Consider the following 27,779-nt stretch of genomic DNA (forward strand, 5'->3'; position numbering starts at 1 on the left):
GAGAAAAGAATCCAGCATTGTCACACCCAATGCAAATGCAACACACCCACTGTAATTGTGGTACAGCACAAGAGACCATCCAGTGTGTGTGTGTGTGTGTGTGTGTGTGTGTGTCTCCATGATGGAGAGATTATTCTGATTTAGTCTTCTCCCTGTCAGTGTGTGACACCATGACAGCTTAGTCTGCCCCAGGGAGCCGTTTCTCTCAAAGTGGACCTTTAAAAAAACAGGAAACGACTTTGAATCCACTGAAGTGTAGAGGAGGATCAAGACTACTGACTCTGTACAATACCCTTCAACTTCACGCGCACGCGCACGCGCACACACACACACACACACACACACGCACACGCAGGTAAGTGCCTGAGTATAGCGTGCACAGACCCAGAACACACACACACAGTCACACCTGAGCCCCCTTCAATAGAAACCATTCACCACCCTGACAACCCGGGACAATAGAGGCACAGGAAACCTGCACATCGACAAAGACAGAATCAACCTGTTTGAACACATCGGGCCGTCCTCGCCACCCGCTCCAACGCATCGGCTTCTCCCCCGTTGTGATGACTTGAGGCGGTGTCGTGTTTCTGTTTGGCAACAGTTTTCTTTGCCTTCACTTGCAGCCGTTTTGTAACAAGATTTCAGGGTGAAATCACGAGTCACGTTACCGAAGTTACACGGAGAGCGGAAACTTTTGTCGAGGGGCAGTTGACTGTGTCGCTGCCTAAAGGCTTTCTCGGTGTTCGCACACCACGAGTCTGTCGACCACGAAGACGAGTCTTGCGGAATCCAGTGAACGGACTCTTTTTTTTTTTTTGCATGATAATCCCAGTTTGTCTTTGTAAATTGAACAGGTGCTGGTGGAACAGAGTGAGCGCGGCGTCAAATTGTGCCCTTGGCTAAAACCTGGTGAGGCTCTGTAGGCTGAGACTGGATTACTGAGAGTACTTCACCCTCAGAACAACACAGCCCAAGAACGCAAAACTCCACTGATTAACATGACCTTTGACTACATACCAGGCTCCACCACAGACACGACTGCGACCAGAATTCATCGGGATATCTGCGGCATGACGGCAGCTTAGCTAAAGACCACGAGGATCCTGTTTCAATAAACAACAAAAAGGCCAATTTCATTATTTTTACCAGTTTATTCTAGTGGGACACTGGAAGAATTGCAATTCAATAACGCTGAATTTAGAGTTTATTATTCAATGCAGAATTAAATGGTGGCACAGGTTCAAGCCGAGTACGTTTTGATTTCACAGGCTTGATAAAAAAACAACCCACAAATTGTCCTGTGAATCATTTTAGGGTCGCAAGAGACATAAATACCTCTACGTACAGTACATGCCAGTGGCCATGCGTATTTCCTCTAGAGGCTTCGTGTTCATGTGTACGTCTTAAGGAGGAAGGCAAACCAGGGAGGACATGGAGTGTCTGAAGGAGGAGGGCGGTTTGAAGATGGGAGACGTCCAGCCGTAGGAAACATCTGGGGTCAGTGGTGCTCCCTGAAAACGACTGAGAGAGGAGAGGAACGGTTCACTCACGGCGTGGGAGGATTTTATCATAGTCTTCAAAAGGGGATTTGTTACGGAGGTAATAGCTCCTTCTCCAGTGTGAGCACCATGATCAACTCAGTCAGTTTAACTCTCAGTAGTGGATATTGAGTAGTATTACGTTACTTGATTGTCACCTTTTAAAAGAGTCGCTGTTAAACACAACACCAGAAAATCTTACATCAAGGATGTTGTTATTTCATACAGTACTTAAAAAATACCATTTTAAAAACAACAAAAGTAACAGTTATTTATTTTTCCATCACTTAAAACATCAGACCTTAATGACTGTAAAATATATCAGGATATAGAATCCTAGACTTACCCTTTAAAACTTTTAGTCAAATTAAGCTATTGAAAAGCAAAACTAATGCATTAATGGACTTCAACAGACTGTTATAATACACGACAAATATAAAGATGCGTTTACTGGAATACTCACACTGATGAGAGCAATTATATAGACAGATACAAACGTTACCATGGTGACTACTTTAAAATAAATCAATCACCTGACTGTTGCCGAGCGAGTGGAATGGTTGGCCAGTGTGTTCCGATTGGACGATCTGAGAGAGATGCTACCTAAATATGACAGCAGATGATAAATCCATCATAAATCCATGACACGTATTACAGATACAGTGGTTTTATAAATACAACACATTTGGGGTCATTATAGGCTCATTTGTCTCATCCTCTATCACACAAGCTTGCTGCAGGTTTCTTTTGGAAACGCCTCCATGTAGACGAGATGAATGAGTGAGTCACATTTCAGAGTAATTAATAGCTCAGACAAATTTACAGTTTGCAGTTGAAAAGTCCAATCAATCAAATGCTGGTAAAATATTATGTTTTTTTCTCAATATAATATTTTAATTCACCAAACACTCTTCCTGATACAGTGAGAATCCACACAAGACTAACAGCATTTCAAGGCTGTCACCTTATTTATCCACCATAACTGAGGTCTAATCCCTCAAGAGACTAACTCACACAAGGAGGAGGAACTGTAATCCTAAAGAATAACAACTGACAACATCTGCATTAGTTTAATCACGGTGGGTGGTCAGTTGTGGTGTCCACAACCCCCCAAACAAAGTTGGGACTGCCAGACGATGTTTGCAGTGCGATTACGCCCGTGTTCGTGCGACCTCACATACGTGAATCTGCAGCTTCAGATGCATTCGGTTTGGAGGGGAAGTGAAACATCTAATCCAGACGTTACTGGCATGGCGCTCTTTGCATCGAGGTGATAGAAGCAGATCCTCTCCCCAGAGTTATGACACAGAGAAATTGCTAAAGCAGATACGAGGCTGTGGCCAACAGACACAGACTGCATTTCTCCTTATAGTTAACAAGGACAGTTTTACGACAGGTAGAGCAGAGCACATACCCATGCGTTCATCTTGCGGAGGACTGATTAATGACAGTCTAGGTACAATCTTTGGCTGAAAGAAAGAAGGACAGAGAGGAGCGGCACGAATCATTACTTTTAATTTGCTTCTTCTTCTCAGTGCTTTTTTTATTTTCCATGTACTCAAGAGATAAATCACAATTTCAAGATGCAGTGTGAGCTTGAGAGATCTTATAATTTAACAGCGTATTTTACAAATAGCACATATGGATATTTACTGTAGGAGAAGGAAATTGAACTCACTTTCCTGAACAGGCTCCTTTCATCGACATCCATGTTTTCAGAGCTACCAGACAGGAGAGCACAGTTCATTGGTCTTGGTTGGGTTCATTTGGCTGAGAAGTGCAACAAGCCAAACACCTACAGTATTTCATTCCAAGTGGCTTTACATGGCTTTTAAAAATGAAACTTGAATCAAAAATCCAACCAATAATAGATCTACAGAGACCAGATCAACGTCCTTTTTCATTCAAAAATGTATTCACCCTGCAGGTAATAGAGCAAATTGGGTTAATATCCGCAGGAGGAAAAAATCTAAAGTCTCGGAGGATAAAACAACATTTGAGCTATTACATCCAGGCAGCCAATCAATCCTGTGTCAACGGTTTCTAGGAAACCCGACAGGGATTCCTGACTAAACCCAACAAAACCTTAGCTTATTCAGCTGTGTGTGTGCGTGTGTGTGTGTGTGTGTGTGTGTGTGTGCGTAAATGGCCGAAGGGCAGGGCAAAGCTATACAGCAGCTTAAGCTAAGATAAGAGACCGGGGCTGAACCAGGTTACAGCGTCTTTACACACACACTCTCTCTCTCTCTCTCTCTCTCTCTCTCTCTCTCTCTCTCTCTCTCTCTCTCTCTCTCTCTCTCTCTCTCTCTCTCTCTCTCTCTCTCTCTCTCTCTCTCTCTCTCTCTCTCTCTCTCTCTCTCTCTCTCTCTCTCTCTCTCTTAAAAAACAAACAAGAACATCAGACAAGGTGACGAGAACAGAACAGAGAAGACGAGGATTGATGATAAGAAGATACTGGAGGGTGAAAAATTAAGAGAGGGACAATGAAAAAAAACTCACATGCTCGTGGATGAGGGGTGTCGTGAGAGGCAGATGGGGGAGTTATATGGGATCTGTAGGACTAACGGCAAACATGAAAGAGTAACATATCAACTTCTACTCTATACTTTTATTGATAAAGAAACATTGACTCGGACCAGTTGTTCAGTGGCCCCATTGAATCAGGGTCATGAGAGTCTTGCAACATAAGCCTGCTATTGTAGCTTTGCCATTTTTGTACAACTAGTAGTCTTGATTAAAGTGCATTTACATACTGTATATACTGTCTAATAATAAAAATAATGATTATTTTCACCATCATCGGCCATCACAGTGATGCCAGCAATGATGGCACAATGAACAGAATATTTGCAACAAAAAATAGAAGTATTTGTATATATTTACTTAACTAACATAAATAACATATAATCGTAAAAGTATGTGTATCATCGTGATAAGTACAATAAAACATTTATTTTATGTGAATGTGAATAGCAGTAATATCAGCTCTGTGTGTCATTAAACTATGATACTGTTTACCTGATTTATGTCCATGTGGCGTATGGGAACTGTGGCTCATCTGAGACCCTGGTGAAGCTTTGACACTGTGTGAGAAAAACAAAATACAAGTTGAATCAGTTCCAACCAAACAGACAGAGGTTGCAGCTGCTTCAGACTGAGTTAGGGCTTGAATGCTAGATTGAGAAAATAGTTTAAACTCATTCTGTGCTGGCAGAAACAAGCGAGGAGTGGATGTGCCAGGAGAGACACCTAGTGAGAGGTGAAGTATAACATGACGAATGATCATGCCATATGAAGTGTGAAAAAACATGTGAAAATGTGATAAAAGAGGATGATGAAAAACAATCTGGTGAGTAGGAAATTAAAATGAAACATCAGCCAAACGCTTGTTAGTAAACTCCTTGGAAAATTAAATACTTTTCAGGATAGTCTGGTTTGTAGATCTGTTAAATACTGGTGGATTAGCCTGTGGTTGTTATAGTACAACTCGCCAGCTACAGATACAATTTACAAGCATTAACAAACAATTTGACCTGCATGATGTTTTAATAGTTATTTATATTAAAAAAGCCTTAAATTTAATGAAAATTGTAAACAACAAAAAGGGAGGAAAGTGGTTATTAGTCAAGATAACTTTTAAGAGGAGTTACTCCTCTTTTTAATATCCCATTATCAGAACATCAGGGTGTATGTGTATGCTTATCTACTGTATTTACCTCTGATGCTGAAGACAGTTTTCTAGCTTTGAGATGTAGGCACTCTGCTCATTCAGCTTCCTTCAAATGTAAAATAATAACAATACATAAGATAAGTCACCAAACTTTTCATAAACAGCAGCTTAGAAATCCGTATGAAAATGCATTATAAACATATGGTTTAACTTACTTTGTCATCTGCTGCATTTCTTGTTTCATCTTGACTAACACCTCCTCTAACTTCTCATTCTGCAATTGATTAAACAGTTAATTATTCACTTAGCACATGCAGGACAGCGCCTCACCTGCCAAACGAAGAAAACCAAACCTTCAGAGACACAAACGTCCACTGCCCCACGATAAATGACTCTCACCCTTTGCTGGTAATGAGTCAACAGTCTCTTTTGTTGTCTTGCCTGGAACATTATAACCTGAGGGATGGGAGGAAACACTGTCATGTGAAGTCTGTACTACTGAATGATATAAAAATATATAGACTGCATATATAACTCTCCAAAACAGATTTGGATGCAGATATAATGAGACCACTTTATGGTGTGAAACAAGAAAACACAAATACATACATGGCTGACTTCCTTCATTTGTTTGTTCGCCACAACGTTGATGTCAGAAAACAGGGCCTTCACCTCTGAGCTGCTCTGAAACACACATTTCACATGACGGTAATGACCGTGTCATTGAAAAAAAAGGATAGTGTGATTGTCATCCGTCGCACAATCACTACAACTACACGACGACGACGATGCCAGTAAATTTGAAGAAAGATGCTTACTTTGTCCGACAGAGGTGACACTTGGGATTTGGCGTTGCATATTAAACATATTCCTTGTGTGCCTGCAATTATAGTAACCGAAAAGTACAAAGCAAATCAATAAAATGCATAATCTTCGCATAAACTGAGCAAAATGGATTTTTCGAACTGTCTCCACCTGAGACATCCAGAGAGAATTGAAATATAGCAGTTTGATTGAAATTAGGAATGGAAAATGTTGTATATAAATATGATCAGTGGGATCATCTTCAAGAGATCTCTTATCCAGGCTTGAATATGATGATATCTGCTTTAGCCAGAGATTTTAATTCCTGTTAAAAGGGAGTTTTTTCTCTCCACCGTCGCCAAGTGCTTTGCTCATTGCGGGATTTGTTGGGTTTTTCCCTGTAATATTGTAATATTGACCTCACTATGTAAAGTGCCTTGAGACAATGTATGTTGATGTATGGCGCTATACAAATAAAATTGAGTTGAAAATTGAAAATGACATGACGAGAGGCACTGAGCGTGGCAGGATCAGAGATTTCACTCGCTGCTCTATTGACAATAACAGTATCAACAGCAGTGACAGTATCAAAGCCCAGCAGTGACAACAAGTAGTATCTCAACTTTGGCTCACTCAGAGAAAGTCTATGAAATGTTTTTGAGAGTTTATAGGTATGGACTAAAGTCAGTGGAATACACCTGCGGTAAAAGAAGAGAGCTCCAACCTGCAGTGTCGCCACGAGTCCAACAGATGTCTCTGTCTGACCACGTGTCGTTCCACCTGCGGCAGGCAGGAACCACAACAGCGACCGACTGCACGTCTGGCGCCTCGTAGGGTTTGCTCATCTCACCTTTTTGAAAGCAGACGCTGCAGACGACGTGGCCGCATGTCGTCACGGCCAACTTCCGTTCGGCGCCGGGCGGCAGGAAGCAGACGTTGCAGCAGATCCAGTAAGACATTTTAAAATGAAAACACCTGCGACAGACAAGAACAGCGTTGTCGATGGGGTTCACCTATTTATTTATTTATTTCTTTATTTTTTAAAGCCGACTTGATGTTTCCTCCTCGACCAGGATGTGGACTAAACCTTGTCCAGCGCCAACGCTAACCAGTTTTCACAGGCCAACTGTGGCTTGACATCGGAGGAGGGAGATAAACACCGGGGGTTAACGAATGTCACGTGATAGGTCACCTGTCGTTATCTCACTGTAGCACTCAAATAAAAAGAAGCTGTGTCGTATCGTGACGCCGCACTACACACTTGCGTGGACTTCCTCCAAGTTGAGCACAACTTCAACAGCGCAGCGCACTTCTCCCCTTCTTACCCTCAGCTCCGTGTAAATGAAGTTAGCGTGCTGTTGGTGAAGCTAAATGCTAACGCGCCGACCGCTAGCGGTTGAACAACGGATCTATAGAAGCGACGTTCCGGAAGTCTGTGGCCAGTCAATGGTCACAATATTACTCCTTCTTTTTTTATTTGAACATTGTCACTTAATTTTAAGCTTACTTGCCCTTTTCCTTATTAGTTATTTATTTTTAAAAGAGTAGTAACGCTGTACCTTTAGCTAACGTTAGCTCCTAGCCTTGTATCGACGTCAGTGTACCGACGTCAGTGTACCGTTAGCCGTTAGCTAACACCCCACCTCACGTGGCTGAGACGCCCTGACTCCTCCAGGTGATGCAACGAGGAGGTGAGTTATACTATAAATGAGGAGTAAATACAAAACAGTTGTTGTTCAAACTTTAATTAGATTACATTAATATTTTGGACAGTGTCTTGACATTGTTTATATTTGCTCATAAAGAGGCTTATTAGACATGGTCGTAACATTATTATTGTACAATAAGTGAGTGTTGACATTTAATGGGCTTAATAGGTGAGCTTGAGAAATTATTATTATTATTATTATTATTATTATGTCTATGAATATCATTTATCATAAATGGATGTTGTCCAACTCTTACATCCTTTCACTTTATTTTTCCCACATACACAGTTCTCACCTTCATCCAATATCAGTTGGGCGAATGAAAAGTTTTATCATTTGGTATTATTTCTAGGCAGACAGCATCCGTGCTGCAGGATTTAGTACAGTTTGTAGTAGTAAACACTGGGAGAGGTGTGGGCAACACAGTGAACAACAGGTACAATAAGGTGAACAACAGGTACAACGAGGTGAACAACAGGTACAACAAGGTGAACAACAGGTACAATGAGGTGAACAACACAACAGGTACAACGAGGTGAACAACACAACAGGTACAACGAGGTGAACAACACAACAGGTACAATGAGGTGAACAACACAACAGGTACAATGAGGTGAACAACACAACAGGTACAATGAGGTGAACAACAGGTACAACGAGGTGAACAACACAACAGGTACAATGAGGTGAACAACAGGTGCAGTGTTAGATGGTCAGTGGTCGTCATCAGACCAGCTTCTTGGCAATGAAGAAGTCCTTTAGTCGTTTCATCTGCCAAAAACCAACCGACAACAGGACAGAGGTCTGCACCACGGCCCACCACAACACTTTACTGTTGGTGTTCTCACTGATGTGACGAAACACCTCCTCCTTCTCCTGAATGAGAGTAGACGGTGAAAAAAAAAAAAGATGAGGGAAAGACGCATGAAAGGACATTTTTTTAAGATGTTAAAGCTTCTGAGACTGAAGAAGAGATGACATGACATGCATTATTGTTTACATCACCTCAGGGTGAATGAAAATGCATCTCATTTACCCTCTGGTACTCCTGCTGCCTTGTGATGTACACCATCTGCTGCACGAGGTGTCTGAGGCTGTTCTCCAGTCTCTCCATGTTGTCTTTAGTCCTGTCAGCGCTGGGGTCAATCGAGTGCTCTCCCATCTGAACGTCCAAATGTAGCTTCTGCACAGTATGGGTTAGACTGGACTTATTCTCTTATTAATAAGTATGATTTGCCACGGTCGGAAAACAAATAGTAATTTCCATTATTGATTATTCTGATGGTTGTTTTCCTGAATGATTGAATGGCATATAAAATGTAAGAAAGCGCTAAAAATTACAATTTCCTGTAGCCCAAGATTTTGCCAAAAAATTCAGGACATTTGAGGCCTGTCACATGAGACAGTGTTTTCATGAGTGCATCTTAGGCAACCCCCTAAAATAAAACCATGTCTGCTTGTGACCCCTCATCACAGGTATCATAAGTCAATAAGTTAGAAATGTGACCTCTACATTTCATATTGTTTAATTTGATAACATTCTGTTGTTCTGCAATGTTTTATGTGTTACTGCATTTTTCTCTCTTTTTAAAATAGTTTTTGTGTGTGTATGTGGTTGTGTATCCACAGGTCTCACCAGCCTTTCTCCAGCAAAGACAGAAAACCTGGTGGAGTTGGTTTGGAAGCAGAGGTAGTGCTGACCAGAGGCGTGAGCTGTGAAGGTGAATTTACCAAATTTACCATAGCGTTTGGACATCAGAACCTAGAGAGAAGGAAACATGCTGTTAGGCCAGGATTTCTGTGGCTATGTACACGTATATTTCTGCGTTCGTTTTGATAAAGTACAGAAGAAACGGAAGAAAAAGTAAGGTGTTGTTATATGAAACTAGAGGTGATACGTTGTCTGCCAGTTCTTATCAATCAAACCAACCTAAAATGCACATTTTGTCCTTTTGCAGATTTGGTTTGTGTGGGTAAAGCAGCAAGCCTTCACCATCTTTAAGTTTACCATCACATACTCATGTTTGCGTGACCCTGGCTTCGTGATAAACCTGAGAGCAGTACCTCATGGTTTGGGTCTCTGATTGTCACACTGACGCCAAAGTGGGGGGAGTGGCTGAATGTCTTGATATCCCAAGGCTCCAACAAGAAATAACCTAAAGGTAAGAGACACTCCCACATGAGTACACAAACACACATAGTTGCAGTCAAGGCCAATACCAAGCTTTGAACATTTGCAAAGGAATAGAATTGATATACAGGCATTTACATTATATGTTTTTCAATGTTAATACATAATGTAGGGCTTAATATATACATTTCTCAGCATGTTACTCAGTTACACAAACAATTCACTCATTCACTTAATGTAGGGCAAATTGTATTTCCTTATTGTTGAAGAACAAATCAGTTTTCATGAAGTGCATATAACATTACTGTGTGATTCAAAGGACAATATAGTTATCAACATTCCACTCCGTCGTTAAATTGTAAACAACACCCAGGATGAATATTCCCTCTCCAGGACTCACCAGTCACCAGCGTGTCTTCAGGAATCTCCTCGATGATGCATTTTTCCTCCTGCTCACCGAGATCAAAATACATGGCTGCAGCCAACATCAGGTAACACTGGAGCAGAAAGCCAATGCCTCGAAAACCCATTTTCAGAAAACAATGAGCTATTGGATTACAATACACTTGACACTGACCAAATGTTTGGCCTGTAGCTCCTATTTTTTTTCTTCTTCTTTTTTGTAGATTGCCAAATCTAAGTCAAGGTTGAGGTGTTTTCTTTTAGCAGATATTTAAAGTGGAGGGCTACAGTATAAGGGGGATAGTTGGAGTGTGAGAATATCACAGGTGCTGCTGTGTGTGACGAGACCTTCTTGTCGTGTCGTGACTGGTTAATCTAGGGGCCAGTAGCAAGGTATCTAAACCCAGTGATTGGTGGCGACTGACCGATGACTCATTCCTTATAGATTTTTTAGTCTTATAAAAATACGGATAACCTCAAGGATTTACAGTGTCTGCTTTTTGGACATTTTGTGGAAAATGTAATCCAAATCTATTACATACAATAGTTGCCATAAGCTTATCTTACATTAGGTCACTTAATAAAGTAAACCCCAACACACCCACACGCACAGAATAAACCCTTCTCATATTTAGTGTCTGCAAAAGTTATCGCCTAAGTAAGCAAAGAATCAGATTTCCCACTCCTCCCACACTTCAGTAGTTTTACAGAAAGCGTAAATGCCACTATGCCTGCTGATAAAATAATAAATTCAGTTTTTAACCTACCATGATTTCTCAGACTTAGATATATATTCAAATGAATACTACCATTAATAATTAGTGATTCCCTGTCGGCACTGCTGCTGCATTATTTTATTGCTGCTTCTGATCAGTCTGTCCATTTAGTGTGTTCTTCTGTACTTATTTGTAGATTTGTAGTACGGTGAACTCATTGTAACTTTCATGAAGAGAGCTTGAGATGGCTTCTGCTTTGTGACATTGTGCATTATCACGCTTGAAGTAGCCATTCAACAACGGTATATTGAGGGATACACGGTTACAGGTTGTATTCATGAATTTATGCTGTCGCCGGCAGATTCTGAATCTACCATCTGCAGCAGAAATTGAGATTCATCAGCCCAGGTTACGTTTTTCGTGTCCAGTTTTGGTGAGTCTGGCTGTGCCCACCGCAGCCTCAGATTTCGATTGAAATCCAACGTCGTATTCTGCTTTTGTAGCTCATGCATCTCAGGGTTCGACGTTTTGTGCGTTCGTGGGTGCTTTTCTGCTCAACTCAGCTGTAAAGAGCGGTCGTCTGAGTGGTTATCCATAGTCTTCTGTTAGCTCGAACCAGTATGGCCGTTCTCCTCTGGCCTCTCATCAACAAGAGCTCCTGCTCACTGGATTTTTTTTGTTTTGTTATTCACATTATCATGAGTAAACTCTAGAGACTGTTGTGCGTGAAAATCTGAGATGATCAGCAGTTTCAGAAATCAGGCCATGGTTGAGGTCTCTGAGATCACATTTTCCCCCAATTCTGATCTTTGATTTGAACATTAACTAAAGTTCTTGACCTGTATCTGCTGCATGACTTTATGCATTGCACTGCTGCCACGTGATTGGCTGATAATTGTATGAATAAACCGATCGACAGGTTTTCCTAATAAAATAATTTCCTTGTGGGACACTATATCAGTTGTTCTTTATCTTGAACATACCAAGACAATTTCTTAGCCTCCTGCCTGACATGACAGTCAAACATAATTTTGAGAATCTATACGCCCTGTCATATGTTCCTCATCACATACTATACTGGACATATTCTTCACTCTTAGCTGATGAAACTACTGTTAAGGAAACTGGATCTGCTCTCCTCCTGTCTCCCGATTCTTTATCTCAGTAATTTTCCTCTGCCTTGTTATTGAAAACGGAAGGAGCTCCCTTGTGCACCAGATGTTCAGTTCTTATTGCTATTCAATCTGTCATCTGCAGTATGGTTTCTGTGTTGCTCGTCGGGAAATGGGTTTGGGGTCACAAGTGATTCTATCTCTTTCACATATGAAAGGTCACTTAGCATGTCACCGGTGTCTGTTCTGTCCATTAAAGGGGCTCATAAGACGTCATGATGAGATGTGCCGCACTGGACGTTTGCGTCACGAGGGTGATCTCTAAAAGATTTCATGACTTGTTTTCTAAATCATCATTTGTTGAACTGTTTTGAATAGTTGGTGAGCACCTTCATCCCTTTTATGAGTAACACTTCATCAGGGCAGGCTCAAGCCAACACTGGGCCCTGAACCCATGTCATCCGGTTAAATTCATTTCTCTGTACACTCAATTTGATCCTGCAGTCTCAGTGTTTGTAATTTTACACTGGGAGCCCAAATGTAATCAAGCCCAAATGTGTGGTTCAGATTTGGAGGTCATACAGTACACTGTACTGAGAAGAGGCACTCGAGAATTTTTTTCTTACTTGAAAACCAATGTTATGCTCAGCGGACCTATCTAGCCCGTTTTTAGGTGTTAGTTAAAAATTAGTCAAAGCAACCCTAAAAAAAGTGAGGTGTGTTTTTTTGTTTTTTTTTACACAAGTTCGTGTTGGACGAGCTTAAACATGGTCAAAATAATACACAATATGGTTTAAACTTAATATTTGAATAACGAAAATACAGCCCCCCCTCCCCGTCATGGTATGATCCACTACCTCTCCCTCCCACTGCCCCGCTCTGCCGGAGCCCTGCAGCCGCCAGCGTGAATCGTGCGCATGCACACACACACACACACACACACACACACACACACACACACACACACACACACACACACACACACACACACACACACACACACACACACACACACACACACGGTGCAGCTGTTTGACTGTCTGTGGTGCACTGGTTCCAGTAAGTAGCTCAAACAACGATGTGTTGCACATTTCTTTACTTTTAATACTCAATACCAACACATTGTAACCACCACCAGTCTCACAGATCACTCTTTATTTTTTTAGTGCGGAGTTAGGTAGCAGACGTAGCTAATGTTAGGTTGTCAATCAAACACTGTGCTCTGTTTGAACTGTAGCGAGAGAAGCTAGCTGTTGTGCCATTGCTCGGTGTTGACATGTATCTGTATCATCACTGACTAGCTAACTAACTGCCTAACTAAATAACTTGTCGTGTGTGTGTGTGTGTGTGTGTGTGTGTGTGTGTGTGTGTGTGTGTGTGTGTGTGTGTGTGTGTGTGTGTGTGTGTGTGTGTGTGTGTGTGTGTGTGTGTGTGTGTGTGTGTGTGTGTGTGTGTGTGTGTGTGTGTGTGTGTGTGTGTCAAATGGATATTCAATCGTTTTTTTTGAAGAAAAGAGCCAGGTTCAGGTGAGAGATTAAGGTCAAAATGATAATAGTTTGTGCGTCTCGATCATATCCTGAGAATGTAAATGGTCTTCATAATATTAATAACAGATTATTTGAATTAGTGTCGAAATTTGATTCTAAATTATTATTTTTTTCTGACATGACACGCTCACCCCAACTCTCCTGTCTCGAATTCCAACCGTTCTCATCTAGATGCCCAGAGCAGCCCAATATTCAATTAGAAAAATATTCTAAATTGATATGGATATTTTAAAAAATACTCAGTTTTTTGTTTTTTTGGCGGGGGGTGTCAGTGGGTGCTCAGCACCCCTAAAGCTCTGATCCTAGAATCGCCCCTGGTTATGCTCATAGGAATCAACAAAGTTCAAAATATTTAAAGTTATTAAAGACATTGTCTCCAGATATATTTACACTTTATTGAACATACAGAAGACATACATTTTTTTGTACATTTAAAAAAAATGTTTATACCAAAAACTCTCTTCAATTTTCTAAATTGAACTAACACACGGGAATACAAATTCTTACTACCAGATCAGATATACTGTACACTACAGGTTAAAATCCTGTCAATAAATATATTCTTTTTCTTCAGGAAAATAACCACAACGTCTCTGTAAACATTATGCTTCTCTTTTTTCCGTACATTAATGTCTTTGTCTGACTCACTTTTCTTCTGGTACTACTTCAGCTAATGGAACTATTAAGGCATCGAGTTTTCCCCCGTGTAAGAGCTGATGTTATTTTTTGGATTTTAGAGTGTGTGTTGTTTTATAGGGATTTTTTTGCCAAATCCGTTTTTCCACTGAAGATGCTTGGAGGCAAACTATTGTCTCAGATCTTATGACATGTCAAATTAAATCCAATTATGATGTGAAAATGTGTTTTTAGTCAATGGCTGTGTTTAAAACAGAATCCTTCTTTCCTCAGACAATAGTTATATTATAATCTGCAAAAACTGAATTTTATCTAATAGCGGATTTGTTCAGCTACAACTCTGTAGTGCTGTCAGATCTGTCAATGTGACATGAGGATGAGACTTTTTTGTAGTCGAACTCTATCAAATTACCAGTTTGACAGTCAATCTCTCGTTTCTGAGTCATTTCCACAGAAAGGGCATGGTCAGGGAGGAAAGTGGGGGACTCTAGTTCATCATATTTAGGACTCAGGTGAATACACCGCAGATGTTTTACTGTTGTTTCTCCGTCTTCTTCCCTTCCTCCCCTTCCTGCATTTCCTATCTTTCTTTTCTTTCCTCTCCTTCTTCTGTTTCTTCTCCCTCCTCTCCTGGCCTAGTCATAAGCAGTTGTCCTGGACGCACTTCCTCTCTTCCTCCAGCAGGGGGCAGGGTGATCCATTGTTGGCAGGATGCATGAGGATGTAGCGCGTGCGGTGCTGCACGCCCGAGTCTCCACACTTGCCTTTGCACAAGCCCCAGGGAGACCACACTGACATCTCACAGTCCAGAGGGGTATCTGCACAGAAAGGGAGGAGGGCGTTACAGTCACATCGACATTTTAGTTTTCTTTTTTACCAGAGGTACTGCTTGCTAGCTCCCATGTTTTACTTCCTATTTGATATACTGTATATTGTAATAACATTTGTAACTGGATACTTGAGTTCCTTTTCATAGATTTTAAATGTAAATGAGTGGAATAGGTCATAATCAGGAGACACATTGCTCTCAAACACTTATTTGTCCATAAGAATGTGAACACAATAGTGAAAAGTGAATTCTAGTAAATGGTGACATGCTGCGCGTGCAGCTCTTTATGAACCCATCACTTATCGTTATAGGCAGGCACTTTGAAGCTTGCAAACCCACATTTGGAAAACCCTGTGAATTACTGGCAGGATCCATATTATTGAAGGTAAGAGGAATGGAGCCATGTACCGGGTAATTCTTGAGATGAGCATGTTGCCATCATGAATGATGAAGATGAGATTTGTGTGGACCTTGCGGCAGGACAGTGATTTAAAACATACAGAGGTTACAGAGAACGTTTGTGGAAGGAACTGAAGATCAAAATCACAAGAGAGAGCCCTCTCAAATCTTCAGGCTTTAAGGATGACCTGTTTAGAACTATTGACGTTCTTCTTACAGAAAGTGTTTTGAAGCGTCATTGCCAAGAAAGGCAAGTGTTAGTGTTCATCATGGTTTTCCTGTCAGTACACTTTTTTAAGAGATTGCTTTACAACTTCATAAGTATTGTAATGTTACGATTTCCCTTTCTGGAGTAAGTACCAATGTTTGATCACATTTTTAAAGTGCTCTGTTATTGTGTTCAATTACAAATTTTGATCTGGTGAATATTTATTTTCCTCTACTCAATGTTTAATTTTTCTAACTTGCTTTCCCTTCTCTCTTCTCCAACATTGTGAACTTACTGGTCTACCTCAGCCAAAGTTGTTGTGAGCGTGTGCACAGCTAATATTTATCACAAACTTAGTTGTTGTTTAAATAGTTGAAAAGCAGAATGAAGGGAGGCGGCACAGAAGTTGCATGGACGGACAGACGGATGGAGAGATGGAACATGCGCCCCAAATTCAGGCAGATTTTGGCATCTCCATTCATCTTGCATGTCCATTAAGAATGCTGATTTATCGTATTTTATGTGCAGTATTTCATAGAAAAAAAAATCTAGAGCAGGAGATTGGTAACATGTAAGGTTTTAATTGTTATCCAAGCCCTGAGGAGAGACTGAGGGATTCATGGAGGGAGGGAAGGAAGGATAAACAGCTGGGAGGGAGTATTGGGAGCAGGGCAGGAAACCCCAACAGTTTCTTGGCACACCTCTGTTGTTTGTTGATGGGTAGTCGGGGGAACAGACTTGTTGTTTGTGATGCTGAGTCAAACCTTAACAGTCACTCCAAACCTGAATCTGATTACCGAACTGTCATCTCTAATGCCAGGTTGACACGCTATCTGTTCCTTTTTTCCCAACCAAAAAGAAACTTTTCCCCAGTCGAGTCATCCGTGTAGACTTTCTGTGGTAAATTGTGTTTTTATTTAAGTAATTTTTTTTCCCTTGCTGTGTGACTGAGAACATCAGTCACACAGAAAGGTTGTTTGACTACTGCAGTGTTGGCTTTACTTATAGTTTGACATGCTCTTAATCTTTATTTTTCCAAGCTGTCTCCCCGTCCGTCCTTGCAGTTAGACTGTTTTACTGTGCTACCTATCTGTACAACCGGGAGTCTTTAAATTCAACAGTCTGGGAACAAATATTAAGTAAATTCAGCTTCAACTCATGGATCCAGGTCTTGATTTTTTAAATACTTGTCTACATACACAACCTAAAAGCTGCTGTACATAATTTTTTACTATAGTTTTCGTAAAATGCTCTTTCACTGTCTCGATCTCTCATGTTCAGAATTTTCCACTGGATGCCAGATGTGCCGCTGGCATTTTTCTGATGCCCGGCACTCGCCTGGCTTCTCTGGTTTCTGGTTGGAGGTAATTGAGTTTGTGTGTGGTCCGTAACGGTTTGCAAATGCTTTCATCCGAGTAAGCAAAAGACACAAGGTCCTAGTACTGTGTTAAAACCTTAAGTCTGAGTTTGACAGAACATATAAACTACAGGGTCTACTCTGACGACCGTAGCACATTTGTATCCTTGATCATTTATCATGTAACGTTTTTCAAACCCACAACCTTTTTGCTGTTAGTTGACAGTGGTAACCAATGGTAACAGACCAGGCTGAACCGGTTTTCTCTGTAAATAGTATTTTTTTCTTCAGACTTACTTATGAGTGTGTCTTCAATATCGTTCCCTGTTGGTAGTTGGTTGGACTGGGTGGGCTGCAGGGGCAGGCTGATGATCTGATTTGTCTTGTTAACCTTGGTCAGCGTTACCTTGGCAATGGGTGGGAGGTGCTTCAGGCGGGGGTAGTAAAAGGAGTTGGCAGGGTGACTGGGGGAGGATGAGGTGATCTATGGAGGGAAAGATGGATGTTCAACAACCGTTGATGACTCATGGAGTGATTGCCATTGTTGGCAGAGGTACCAATAGTTATCACTTTTGATGTAAATGTATTTTGATGAATAAATAGTGCAATGCTCCACTCATGCTATTGCCTTTTAGACAATAATAATGTCTTCCACACATAGTGTGATAATTAAGCATAGAAAAGAAATGGCTGAGCAGAAAAAAGATCAGCAAAGCCTTTAATTTTGCTCATTAATTCCCTCATCTCACATTGTCAGCGTGGCTGTAAGCAGTTGTTGAAAGCTGCATCATTTAGGTTATTTTCCTATTATATAAATATGTACTAATGTAGAAACACTTTGTAGTTGGAATGTTGATAATTGTATTATGTAATTGTCATAAGTAGTAGTAATAATACACAAATTCCTTTCTCTCTAGGCACCATAAAATGCTGTTTTATTTGGGTTTGGATTGAGGGAATGTTGGTGGAATGCCTTGGCTCTAGTTCACCCACCTGTGTGATTTTGTCCTGTGGGATAGTTTCAAAGTTTGGAGAAGAGAAGGTGAAACCGCTGTCGGTTCCCGCGTCGTATGGGAAGAGCTCCATCGACGCATTCTCTTTCCAGTGGTCGCCGTCGCACAGGTCCACACTGTCCACACCCACAAACCAGTCTGGGCTCGGAACGATGCGTGCGATAAACGACAGCTGCAGATGGAAGACGTGAAGGCATGAGTAGGAAGATGGAGTGTAGAGGGAGACAAAGGAGAAAGGAGAGGAAATGCAGGCGAAAGCTCTCTTTCTCCAAACTCTGTCCTGTCTCTTGTCCAAGTCTCATTTCATTTGAAGATGCATGGATTTGGCTTGTTACATTTCAGAACCTATCTTTAGGGCACAGCAAATGGAATTATCTGTTGGGAGCAGCTAGTAGCATTGACAGTTTTATCTTCATCCACTTAGTTAAAAAGCACAGTGTGCTCTTTTTCATAATACTACTATACTAATACAATTTTTTTTATTAACACCAAGGAGCAGTATTATGATAAGTTATTACTTGGCTAATAAAATACTTGTCCCTGGCCTGGTTTTTAATAGTTTTGGATTGGTTTTTGGTAATAATAATGTTTTACTCACAGTTTTATTGCTGTGACATGGAAACACAACATCTCCCGTGGAAATATCCCCACAATATGAGGTTGACAAGGGCCAACACACAAGTAGTCTGGTATCACACAAGTCTACTATTATAGACTGCTGCTTAATGTACGTATGGAAGGATTGGCAACAATTTTAAGAAATGAATTTGTCCCAGGCTGAAAAGGAAAAAGCATTTCACTACCTTGTTATGTATATTGACTGATCTGCAAAAAAGGCCTGTGATGTACTTAAGCCCCGGCCGAGACAGAAGACATTCCAGGTGTTCAGTAACTTACATAGGAGTGCCTGGCGAAGACCTCAAACTCAGTGCTCATCTGGCCCGTTCCTCCCGCAACAGCGGGAGCCGACAGGATCCCATAAACACTTTGGATGCGTTTGCCGGCCGCCTCGACTTCCTTCATGAGCGTCCAGGCCTCGCCTTTCTCCGCAAACTCCCTCACTCCGTTGCTGGCAAAGTCATTACGCTGCCACATGTGGTAGTCAGAGCTGTGGGTCAACCCTGAGAGCAGAGAGGAGGAAAGGAATGGATCAGATGTTGCTGAAGGGCCTCGAGTCTGCAATAGTCAGTTTATTTACTGTACATCTTTGCTATGTACAAATATGCTGTATCTTGTGCATAATTGAGAAGATTGTTTTTATTGCTGCAAAGCAGCGGATTGTTTTGTAATGGAAAACAATTTAACAGTATCTTCTTTACTTGTATTGAATATGGAATTTTTTCCTATTTACGGGTCACATACTGAGAATTTGGGTCATTTTTCTTTAATCGCCTTTTCGGTTTCAAACACTTGTCAGTAGAAGAAACATTTCTACATTAGTTTTCATTCCAAAAAGCCTTTTCCACTCTGCACTTACCGATAAGGTTTGACCACTGTGCAGGGGGACGGTACACTGGATACTGCTTTGGGAAGGCCGCCATGGTCCACTTGCCAGTAAACGTGAGGCTGTACTGTGCCGTGTCTGAGGCCGTGCACATGGGGACGTCGGTAGTAACGGGCATGGAGTGAACGCCTCGGCCCAGTGTCAGCAGCATGACAATCAGATGGAAAAGCGCCTCGGCAGTGGAGAGGATGATCCTTGTGGTGACCATGGTGATAAGGGCTGGTTAGGGGAGGATGAAGGACCTGGAGAAGATTTAAGTAAGGGGATATTAATGAAAGGACAACAGTCAGCTGTGATATGTATTCATTTTTTCCAAGCTGCGTCATCCGGTTGCAAATGTGTACAGGTGTAATTTGCAGTAAGTTGTAATTTTTCTCATTTATCTTGATGTCTATACTTGCACCAGTCATTTTCCTGTAAGATCTGGTACATGGCAAACTGACAGGGAATTTGAGAGAAGGGCAAAGTGTGTGGCTGCACCACCACTGTTGAGTTTAACAACTGAGCGTGTGAGTCAGAGGAGAACATTTTTCCCTTCCACTGTTTATTTTCCAATGTTTACTCTTGTAACCTCAAGTTAAACAAGGCTGGGTTGGCGGCAGGAGGGAGATCTGACATTAATTAAAAACCTATCAGTGAAACGTTGGTGTTGCAGCCTCTTGCAGCTCTACCTTCCTGACTCTCAAACATATAGAGCGCAAACATATATAAAGCTTTGTCAGCGGAATTTCCTGACATTGGATTCCTCATTACATCCTCTACACTATCCTTTAGTTTAATTCTACAGCGATGGAGCAGAAACTTGGTGCTCATCTTTTCACCTCTGTGAACCCTTTCAGTAACTCTTCATTGGTGTAGGTCGTGTCTCTCAGTCCCTGCCATAGCAGTACGACTTTTACGCTAATATGTCTCACTTCCTGATCGATAAACAGTCCTGATGTTAAATATTTCCCAGAGGGACATGGGATTAATTTTTACATGAAGCATGTCCTTGCTTTTAAGAGATGTATTCATGAACAACATTCACATTGAGTGTGATACACAGTTTGTTACTGTGAGGACTTTCTACTCATTGATTTGTCGTTTTTTGATTATCTTATCTTAAAAATGATAATGAGAGCTATTGCATTTTAACTATTAATACATAAGTAGAGCTGGATGTCTTTCATTTTACTGCCACAGTAATTCTTTCAAAAATCAAACACATGGCAAGCATATAAACATTGTTTTATCCACACTTCCTGGTCACATGTTTGTTGTTTGAATCTCTCGTCACTTACACAGTGTATAATGGCATAAAGTTCCACTGTTACATGAACGCTTGGTAGCCTTCTTTTATACAATGATGCGGAAACTACTCACAGATTTTGCTCAGGGTTCCAGATGAATGAAGGGATGCAGCAGATGAGTGGAGGTGGAGCTGGAGCTGGAGGTGAGGAGAAGGGGAGAGGAGAGCGGTGGATGTGGCCGTCTGGAAGAGTGACTGCGAGGCTCCAAGTGCTCTTTCGCCTATTTATGTCTTTCAGGAGGCTCACCCCTCTCTCACTCTCTCCCTCCTTCCCCCCTTCGTCTCCCCCCTTTCCCCATCTTGCTCCATTCCCCTCCTCAACTCTTCCTCTTAGCCTCTCTATCTGCCCCCTTCGTGCCCTTTGACTTTGGCTCTCCCTCCACCTCCTCTCTCCTATTCTTTTAAATACCCCATTAACCGACTGATGTGTTCAGCAGTCCTGGATTCACAGCCAGGTGTCCTGTGCAGCTCCACTGGTAGAATGCCATTTCGCAGTGTGATACTGTAGCTCCCTATTCCTACAAATGTGACTAATGAATCTCATAATGCATTTCTAGGATTTTTCTAATTGTCTCCTGGTGGAGTTTTTGAATTACAACTGAGCAGGTAGATCCATTACTGGTGCTGTTTTTTCACTCGTGTTGGAAGGTTTATTGCCTTGGACAAAGTCAATTTGCATAATTCCATTGATAGAAATTCAAAAATCATCTCAAGCAAATGAAAAACCTATTTTTGGAAAAAGCTTTTTTGAATTTTGCCATTTTAGTCTACTTGATAAGTAGCTGCCAATATACGCTGCACCAGAGTCATGGCATGGGTCCAATTTTGAAAAACCTCACCCACAAAGCTTGGTACTAGAAATGACCTGACCTAACCCATTAATATAAGTCTCACGACCTGACCCTGATTTGTCAACAGAAGATGTTGGAATTTTAAAAACAACACTGTTGAATGAAAGACATCCAGACAGCCTTTATTCTTATTAGCCTGTATCCATGTCCCTCTCTGGTGTAGTGTTTGACTTGCTGAACCTGGAGGTGGCAGACAACACGCCACACACTCACGTGCAAACGCACAAATTTACGAACGTGCTGAATCAGCCCACATATAATGATTTCCATGTGGTCACGTTTCTTAGAAACACATACTAAAACTGGCGTCCAGTCTGCTTTCTGTCAGTGACATTTAAAGGGAAAGTTAACTCGCTCGCCACCTTCGTAACCTTTGCACTCAGAACAGTGCTGGACAGTTTTCAGTTCTTTCAAGGGTAGTGGGGCAAAATGAGAGAAGCAAGACGCATGAGCAGTGTGGCTGAGTGAGCGAGTATGCTTAATTCATCAGATGGATTCGCAGACGCCAAATACACATGGTACGCAGCTGAGCATGTTTCATCATGACTTCATCCCGACATGAATAATATCACACCTTAAAGGGACAGTAAGCGATTTTAATCCAATACACTTTTTGTAAAATTCAGCGAATATTTCCTCACGGTCCGCAAGCTGTCGGTTCTGTGTGCGCCGAAATAAATGTTGCTGTTTTTGACAAAGCCCTGGCTCTGTAAATTGAAAAAAAACACAGAACACTGTGTGCAGTTTGTAAACATCACTCCCGACACAGTAAAAATTGTGCTAGCAAGAGATGTGCTAGCAACAGATGCTTACGACTCAAGGTTTTTGGCCTCGTGGTTAACGCGTCTTTCTCGCGTACCCGAGGCTGCGGTTTCGAGCCACAAATCAGCAAAAAACAATCTTTCTCCAATATCGCTTACTGACCCTTTAAAAGTGTGTAAGATGCCTATACTCAATCGAAAGATCCTTTATATTCCTATGTCTGAAAAAATTAACTCTGACCCTCACAGAAGTGAATTTTCCCTCAGGGATCATTGAAGTGAAGAAGTTATTATGAGTAGTAACAGTACTTGTAGGTCTCTTCTGCTGCCTCTGGAGCTTTCAACTATCTGATGTTTGCTCAATTGTCATGGAAGTGAAAATGTTTGAACTTTCTATTATTCTGGCATCATTAGGATTTTTCTGTCATCTCTGCTTAAACTTTTAAGTTTGTTCTTTACCTCGAAAACTGCAGTTGACAAAACGATCTCCGCTCAAGTCCGCTTACTTTGTTGCAATGGTGCTTTGGACGTTATCACACATTATTCATCTTTAGACTCATGTGAGTCCGTATTTATTTCATCCCAATTTCCCTCACAGTTCTTATAGAAATATTTGATATTTTGCGATTTAAATATTGTGAATGCTGAATTTACTGTACTGAACACACATGTAAGTGCAGTTTTGCCTTGTTATTGTTTGGGAATTGTTGTGAGACAAATGAGACTGATGTGACCGACTCACACACGGACACGCGTGGCCTCAGCTTATGTTATTATATAATCCTCTATGACATTGTTGTCCTTCAGGAACAATTTCACAAGTGCACTCTGACCTATTTTTGCTCCATGTTTTCCACATATGACCTAAAAACTGACGAGGTCTACTAAAAACATGCTGGCCGTGGTCGGAGCTGATGTGTAGGAAAATATGCAGTCATATGTTGTTTGGAATGAAGCTGTAAATACCAAGGGCGCCGACCTACTGCATGTCCAAATCCAACAGCGTGTCTGCTGTGGCACTCGTCCTGCCAGCCAGTCTTTGATAATGGCCATTAATCATAATCATAATCACCATCCATTGTGGATGAGTGGTCCAAAGTGTGAAGCGTTCTAGCCAGAAAGAGTCACGTGCGAGAGAAAAAGAAAGCAAGAGCGCAAGCAATGAAAAAATAGTGCCCTTCATTCTCGACATTGAAACTGTAGTGGAAGTGTTATATAATGTTGCTGGTACGACATGAGGCGTGTGGCTGCTCCACTCTAAATTCCAAATTAATCCAAATTAAAACCGGGCCTGAAGAGTAGAGGTTACTTGAAACTTGAATCAGTCAGTACAATACTTGTTCTTTGCTGCACCCACTAGTCTCTCCTTTGCTTTCTATCGGTGAAGCAAAGGAACCACAATGCCGTTCGCCAACACATTGATGTCACCCAGTTCAGTGAATGAGCGTCTTTTCTGTTGAAGCCACCAACGCCGTCGTGTAGGGGCCCGTAGGTAAAACAAACACCTTTTATCCTGAATCAGTCACTTTCTGTCTTACTTACTCTCGAGCATGAATACACACTTCTCCTCGACACCTGGTCTTAACATTCCACCTTTTCCTCTCCCCCAACTTCCACTCTGCATGTCCCCGGCGCCTTGTTACAGCAATGATTACCCCTGATTTCTGGGAATAATTTCCTTCTCGATGTTTGCATTTGCACATTTCACGACAAATTGTATTTGTGAGCACGTTTACCCGTCAAATGGAAGCTGCAGGTCAGAGCATAAACGGGAGACAGCAGGTCAGTGGTGATGTTGCATTGCATATCCATGCAACACATGGATCACGATGGTTTGGCTGAACCCTTCCTCATGTTTCTGTGGTCGCCGTCATGCTTCTTATGTCTGTGAAAGAACGAATTTTGCCATTCAGCTGTGAAGATACGGCTGGTTTCGCCCCTATAAACCTTAATATTTGCGTCTGAAAATGTTGGTTACACAGAATTTCATAAAAACCGTGACCTACTTCAACCCTGTGATGATACTTTATATGAGTCCTACTGTTTGACTCCACAGAAGCAGACCGCTGGTATTGTAACTCACTTTGTTTGTATCATCAATCATCAAAACCCACCACATACCAGACAAGCCAATATTGGATGTCGAGACCAAAGCGATTTATATCTGAGAAATGTGGATGAACAGCTCTGGTCCAGGGTATTGGGTGACCACAGAGTATTAAAACACAACGCATATAAATCCACCATTAGAAAATCACAGCTGCTGAGTCTGCTGTTCTCGGTCCCGCTCACTCGTTCTTACGTCATAGCGATTGGCCGAGAATTTGACACATGGATTACATTGTTCGTTCTTTTCGAAAGCTGCTCAAAGCAGATTTGTACACGGGCAACGCCAAGTGACAGTGAGTGGTCATGTGGAAGAGAGAGCCAAGAGTTGTTACAGGGGTGAGTGAGCCATCATTGTCGTTTTGGTTTTGAGCGGCCAAAACGTTTACCAAATTTCGCTTTGGGACAGGGCTACAGGAAGGCTAATAATTTTCGCAATAATTTTTTCTTATGAATTTTAGTTGAGTTGAATCTCGTCACCCCCGTTCAGATAACGTGGAGACAAACTTGGTGAATTAGCACCATTTAAAAAATATGCCAAGGTTGATATTAGCAATTCATATTCGCACAGACAAATACCACTAGATTACTTTGATACTGCAAAAAGAAAACCTTGTAGCATCTTTGGAAAGCCCACGTCACACTGAATGTTAAATTGTATGTGTTATGTCTGTGACTGGTTTATAACTCAGATTTAGTTTACAGTGCAGCAATTGTCTCCATCTGCCGACTGTGATGTTTACAGACCAAATCAGCAGACGCACAGTCACTAGGCCTGGGTTCCTCCCTCTGCAAAGACTTGTTTCCTCCTTGTGTGAAACAAATTAACGCCACCGTTTCCCAGGGTGATGTCTTCAAATAGCTTGTTTTTGTCCCGCAAAATCCAAAGATATTCCTTTTTCTCCCATAAAAAGCCTGAAAATGGATAATATTGACATTTTATACATTCTAATAGAATTTGTTGCTTAAAATTATCAATTTTAAAGTAGTTGCCTATGAATGTATAAATGTTTTACATCTCTTAAAACCTTGAGCTGCGCATTGTTAGCTGTGAAAGATGGCACAATCTAAATATTTGTCAGCCAGTTAAAGTTGCAGAAGACCAGACCAGTATGTTGTATTTTCTCTCTAAAAATTCTTCTAAAGAAAGTGAAGTGGTATTTTATCAAACACACGATAGAATATCTGCAACTGTATCCTTGCAGCTAATAAGCCCTGACGTCTATGTGTTTATTTATTCCTAATTTATTACCCCTTGGTCTGATTCTGTGCCCTCTGGCAGTATGGAGTTACCTTGCTGGTTGCTTAAAATTCCTTTGAAATAGGAAGTCAGATTTTTTTATTGCTCTTACTGTGGTTTTATGTCTTCATATTCTTCTGTCTTTATTTGTGTTTTTCTGTCTGTGACTGTATTTCAATATTTTACCCTCTACTGTCTCTGATTGCTCTCATCTAGTAAAGACGAGCAGCTCCTCCTACCTGCTTCACAGCCCCTCATTCTCGTTTGACCTTTTTCTTCCTCTCTCTCTCTCTCTCTCTCTCTCTCTCTCTCTCTCTCTCTCTCTCTGACCCACTCAAGTGAGATCCTATCATGTTTTTCCCATCATGCTGTCCTCCCACTCCGCGGTGAGGCGGTGAACCCCCCAGCCAGAGGTATAAAGGACATGATTTACAGGGCCCCTTCGCAACAAAAAATGGGGAAAAGAAAGCACACACACAAAAAAAAAAGAAACATTTCATGAAATCTCAGTTTTCCAACACAGTAGCTCTCTGCTTCAGGGCAGGTTTCACTCTTCAAAGTTTTGACTTGAAATATGGCACTGTCGCCGCCGCACACTGTGGTCCGATTTTGTCAGATTGCTAAAGTGCCGAAGTCTATTTCCACGAGGAGAGAACCGTGATAAGATCAGTCTGTTGTTCTCCATGTGTGATTTGTTGACATGTCTGTGGGAGGAAGTTGGGGGCAACAGTTGAGCATTAAGACCTGAGGCTGCGGCTTTGACACATTGTAATGATGTGTTTTAAAAGAAAGCATGGGATGTCAAGACCCAGTTAAATCAAAGTCTGGCTTTTTCATCTCGTTGGCCACTTGTTCGTACAGTTAATGCTGAAACGTGCAGCCTTCTGCACGTTGCCACCGTTAGAGGTGATGTTCAAACTACAGAGAGATGGTGGTGGGGATGTAGAAGCATGATGCTAATTAGAATTAGCCGTTAAAAAAAGTAGTTAGCAAAGTGTGATACTGTTGGACTGGTGTTGAATCAGAAGCAGTCACTGTCCATGTGAACATTTGTGATAAGAATTACAACATTTCTTAAAAGCAACAATAACTGGACTGGATTTCTGATACAGTTTAGTACTTTAACTGAAAAGCATTGTACAATGGAAGTTTCAGTCAAAAATATTTTGAGTTATTAAAGCAGTACCCCGGGAAGTATGTGGTTTCTCACAGGTTTGAAAGTATGTCTGCATCTTTTCCATCTTTTTCTTCTTTGACCTTTCGGCAAAAACCAAGTCTTCATCATTCGCAAAGTAAAGTAAAGTTGATCGCTCAAAACCTCTAATTGCAATGTGAAACCACAAATGTATCCTGAATTACTTTCAAAATAGGTCATGGGTTTGAAAAGCTTATTTGGATAGAGTAAAGAAGAAAAATCAACAAAAGTTTACTTTCTCTGAGCAAACGAGGCATTTTTGTCCCAAATGAACCGGTAGGTGCAGTTGGGATCAACAGTTCATCGGACAGGAGATGATTGTGATGACGTTGTAAAGCTCTCAGGTGTCATTTTTTATTTATGTTTATTCAGTTTACTGCCACAAATTGGTGTCTGGACATGTGACTACAGAGACTTTGGCATTCAAATACCTTAACATACCTTATATCTAACCTTAGATGCACTCAGGAGTGAAAACACAGCATCAGCTACATTTTTATTACCCACATTTCAAGCGTAGACATGAGCTCAGTGTCTAAGCTTTAAATCCCGAGCACCTACCACTGCATGCATCGTGTTGGTTTATGTAAATGCAGACTCGTGTTTAAGGACACGTTTGTTGGGGCGATCCAAACATGCAACCTGTTTGTTCCACACTGGTCTATCTGTCGGGCAGGTTACCCTGTTGGAGCACGATCTGAAACACACCGTGTCCCGCTGAGTATCTCACATCTCCGGTGAGCCGAGTGCAGTGCCCAGA

At 41.4% G+C, this 27,779-nt stretch overlaps 4 protein-coding genes across 12 annotated transcripts in view; 1 reads left to right on the forward strand and 3 right to left on the reverse strand.

Annotated features, from left to right (window-relative positions):
* Positions 1-1,133: 1,133 nt before the first annotated feature.
* LOC118319192 (probable E3 SUMO-protein ligase RNF212) lies at positions 1,134-7,688 on the reverse strand. Of its 7 annotated transcripts, none has more exons than XM_035649360.2 (13): positions 7,575-7,688; positions 6,740-6,990; positions 6,030-6,091; positions 5,821-5,895; positions 5,611-5,667; positions 5,427-5,485; positions 5,258-5,317; positions 4,560-4,624; positions 4,041-4,101; positions 3,220-3,262; positions 2,956-3,010; positions 2,075-2,144; positions 1,134-1,524 (listed from the first exon to the last, which is right to left on the reverse strand). In XM_035649360.2, exons 2-13 carry the CDS (start codon positions 6,972-6,974, stop codon positions 1,407-1,409), a joined length of 960 nt encoding a protein of 319 aa, XP_035505253.2. In that variant the 5' UTR covers positions 6,975-6,990; positions 7,575-7,688; the 3' UTR covers positions 1,134-1,406. The 7 variants fall into 7 exon arrangements, with proteins under 7 accessions (XP_035505253.2, XP_035505256.2, XP_035505260.1 ...); XM_035649363.2 differs by lacking the exon at positions 7,575-7,688 and adding an exon at positions 7,277-7,400; XM_035649367.1 differs by lacking the exon at positions 7,575-7,688 and adding an exon at positions 7,277-7,392 and having other exon boundaries at positions 6,866-6,990.
* maea (macrophage erythroblast attacher, E3 ubiquitin ligase) overlaps positions 6,838-27,779 on the forward strand; it is a 72,185-nt gene continuing 51,243 nt past the window's right edge. For 2 of the 3 annotated variants that reach the window (XM_035649357.2, XM_047334240.1), the window contains exons 1-4: positions 7,261-7,706; positions 9,354-9,445; positions 9,683-9,886; positions 10,249-10,346. The gene's annotated coding sequence lies outside the window, so the exon portion shown is untranslated. Of the gene's footprint in view, positions 6,966-7,260; positions 7,707-9,353; positions 9,446-9,682; positions 9,887-10,248; positions 10,347-27,779 lie in introns of those variants that run through there. The other variant, XM_035649356.2, reaches the window with a different exon arrangement.
* Positions 7,745-10,598, reverse strand: si:ch211-255i20.3 (transmembrane emp24 domain-containing protein 11). Its single transcript, XM_035649368.2, has 5 exons — positions 10,256-10,598; positions 9,789-9,880; positions 9,361-9,486; positions 8,761-8,907; positions 7,745-8,600 (listed from the first exon to the last, which is right to left on the reverse strand). Exons 1-5 carry the CDS (start codon positions 10,383-10,385, stop codon positions 8,451-8,453), a joined length of 645 nt encoding a protein of 214 aa, XP_035505261.1. The 5' UTR covers positions 10,386-10,598; the 3' UTR covers positions 7,745-8,450.
* spon2b (spondin 2b, extracellular matrix protein) lies at positions 14,008-21,092 on the reverse strand. The gene is made up of 6 exons (XM_035649359.2): positions 20,941-21,092; positions 19,552-19,820; positions 18,972-19,195; positions 18,055-18,246; positions 17,359-17,545; positions 14,008-15,086 (listed from the first exon to the last, which is right to left on the reverse strand). The coding sequence occupies exons 2-6, from the start codon at positions 19,784-19,786 to the stop codon at positions 14,908-14,910; spliced, it is 1,017 nt and encodes a 338-aa protein (XP_035505252.1). The 5' UTR covers positions 19,787-19,820; positions 20,941-21,092; the 3' UTR covers positions 14,008-14,907.

The sequence above is a fragment of the Scophthalmus maximus genome, chromosome 9, assembly GCF_022379125.1.
Source record: "Scophthalmus maximus strain ysfricsl-2021 chromosome 9, ASM2237912v1, whole genome shotgun sequence".
Classification (NCBI taxonomy): Eukaryota; Metazoa; Chordata; class Actinopteri; order Pleuronectiformes; family Scophthalmidae; genus Scophthalmus; species Scophthalmus maximus.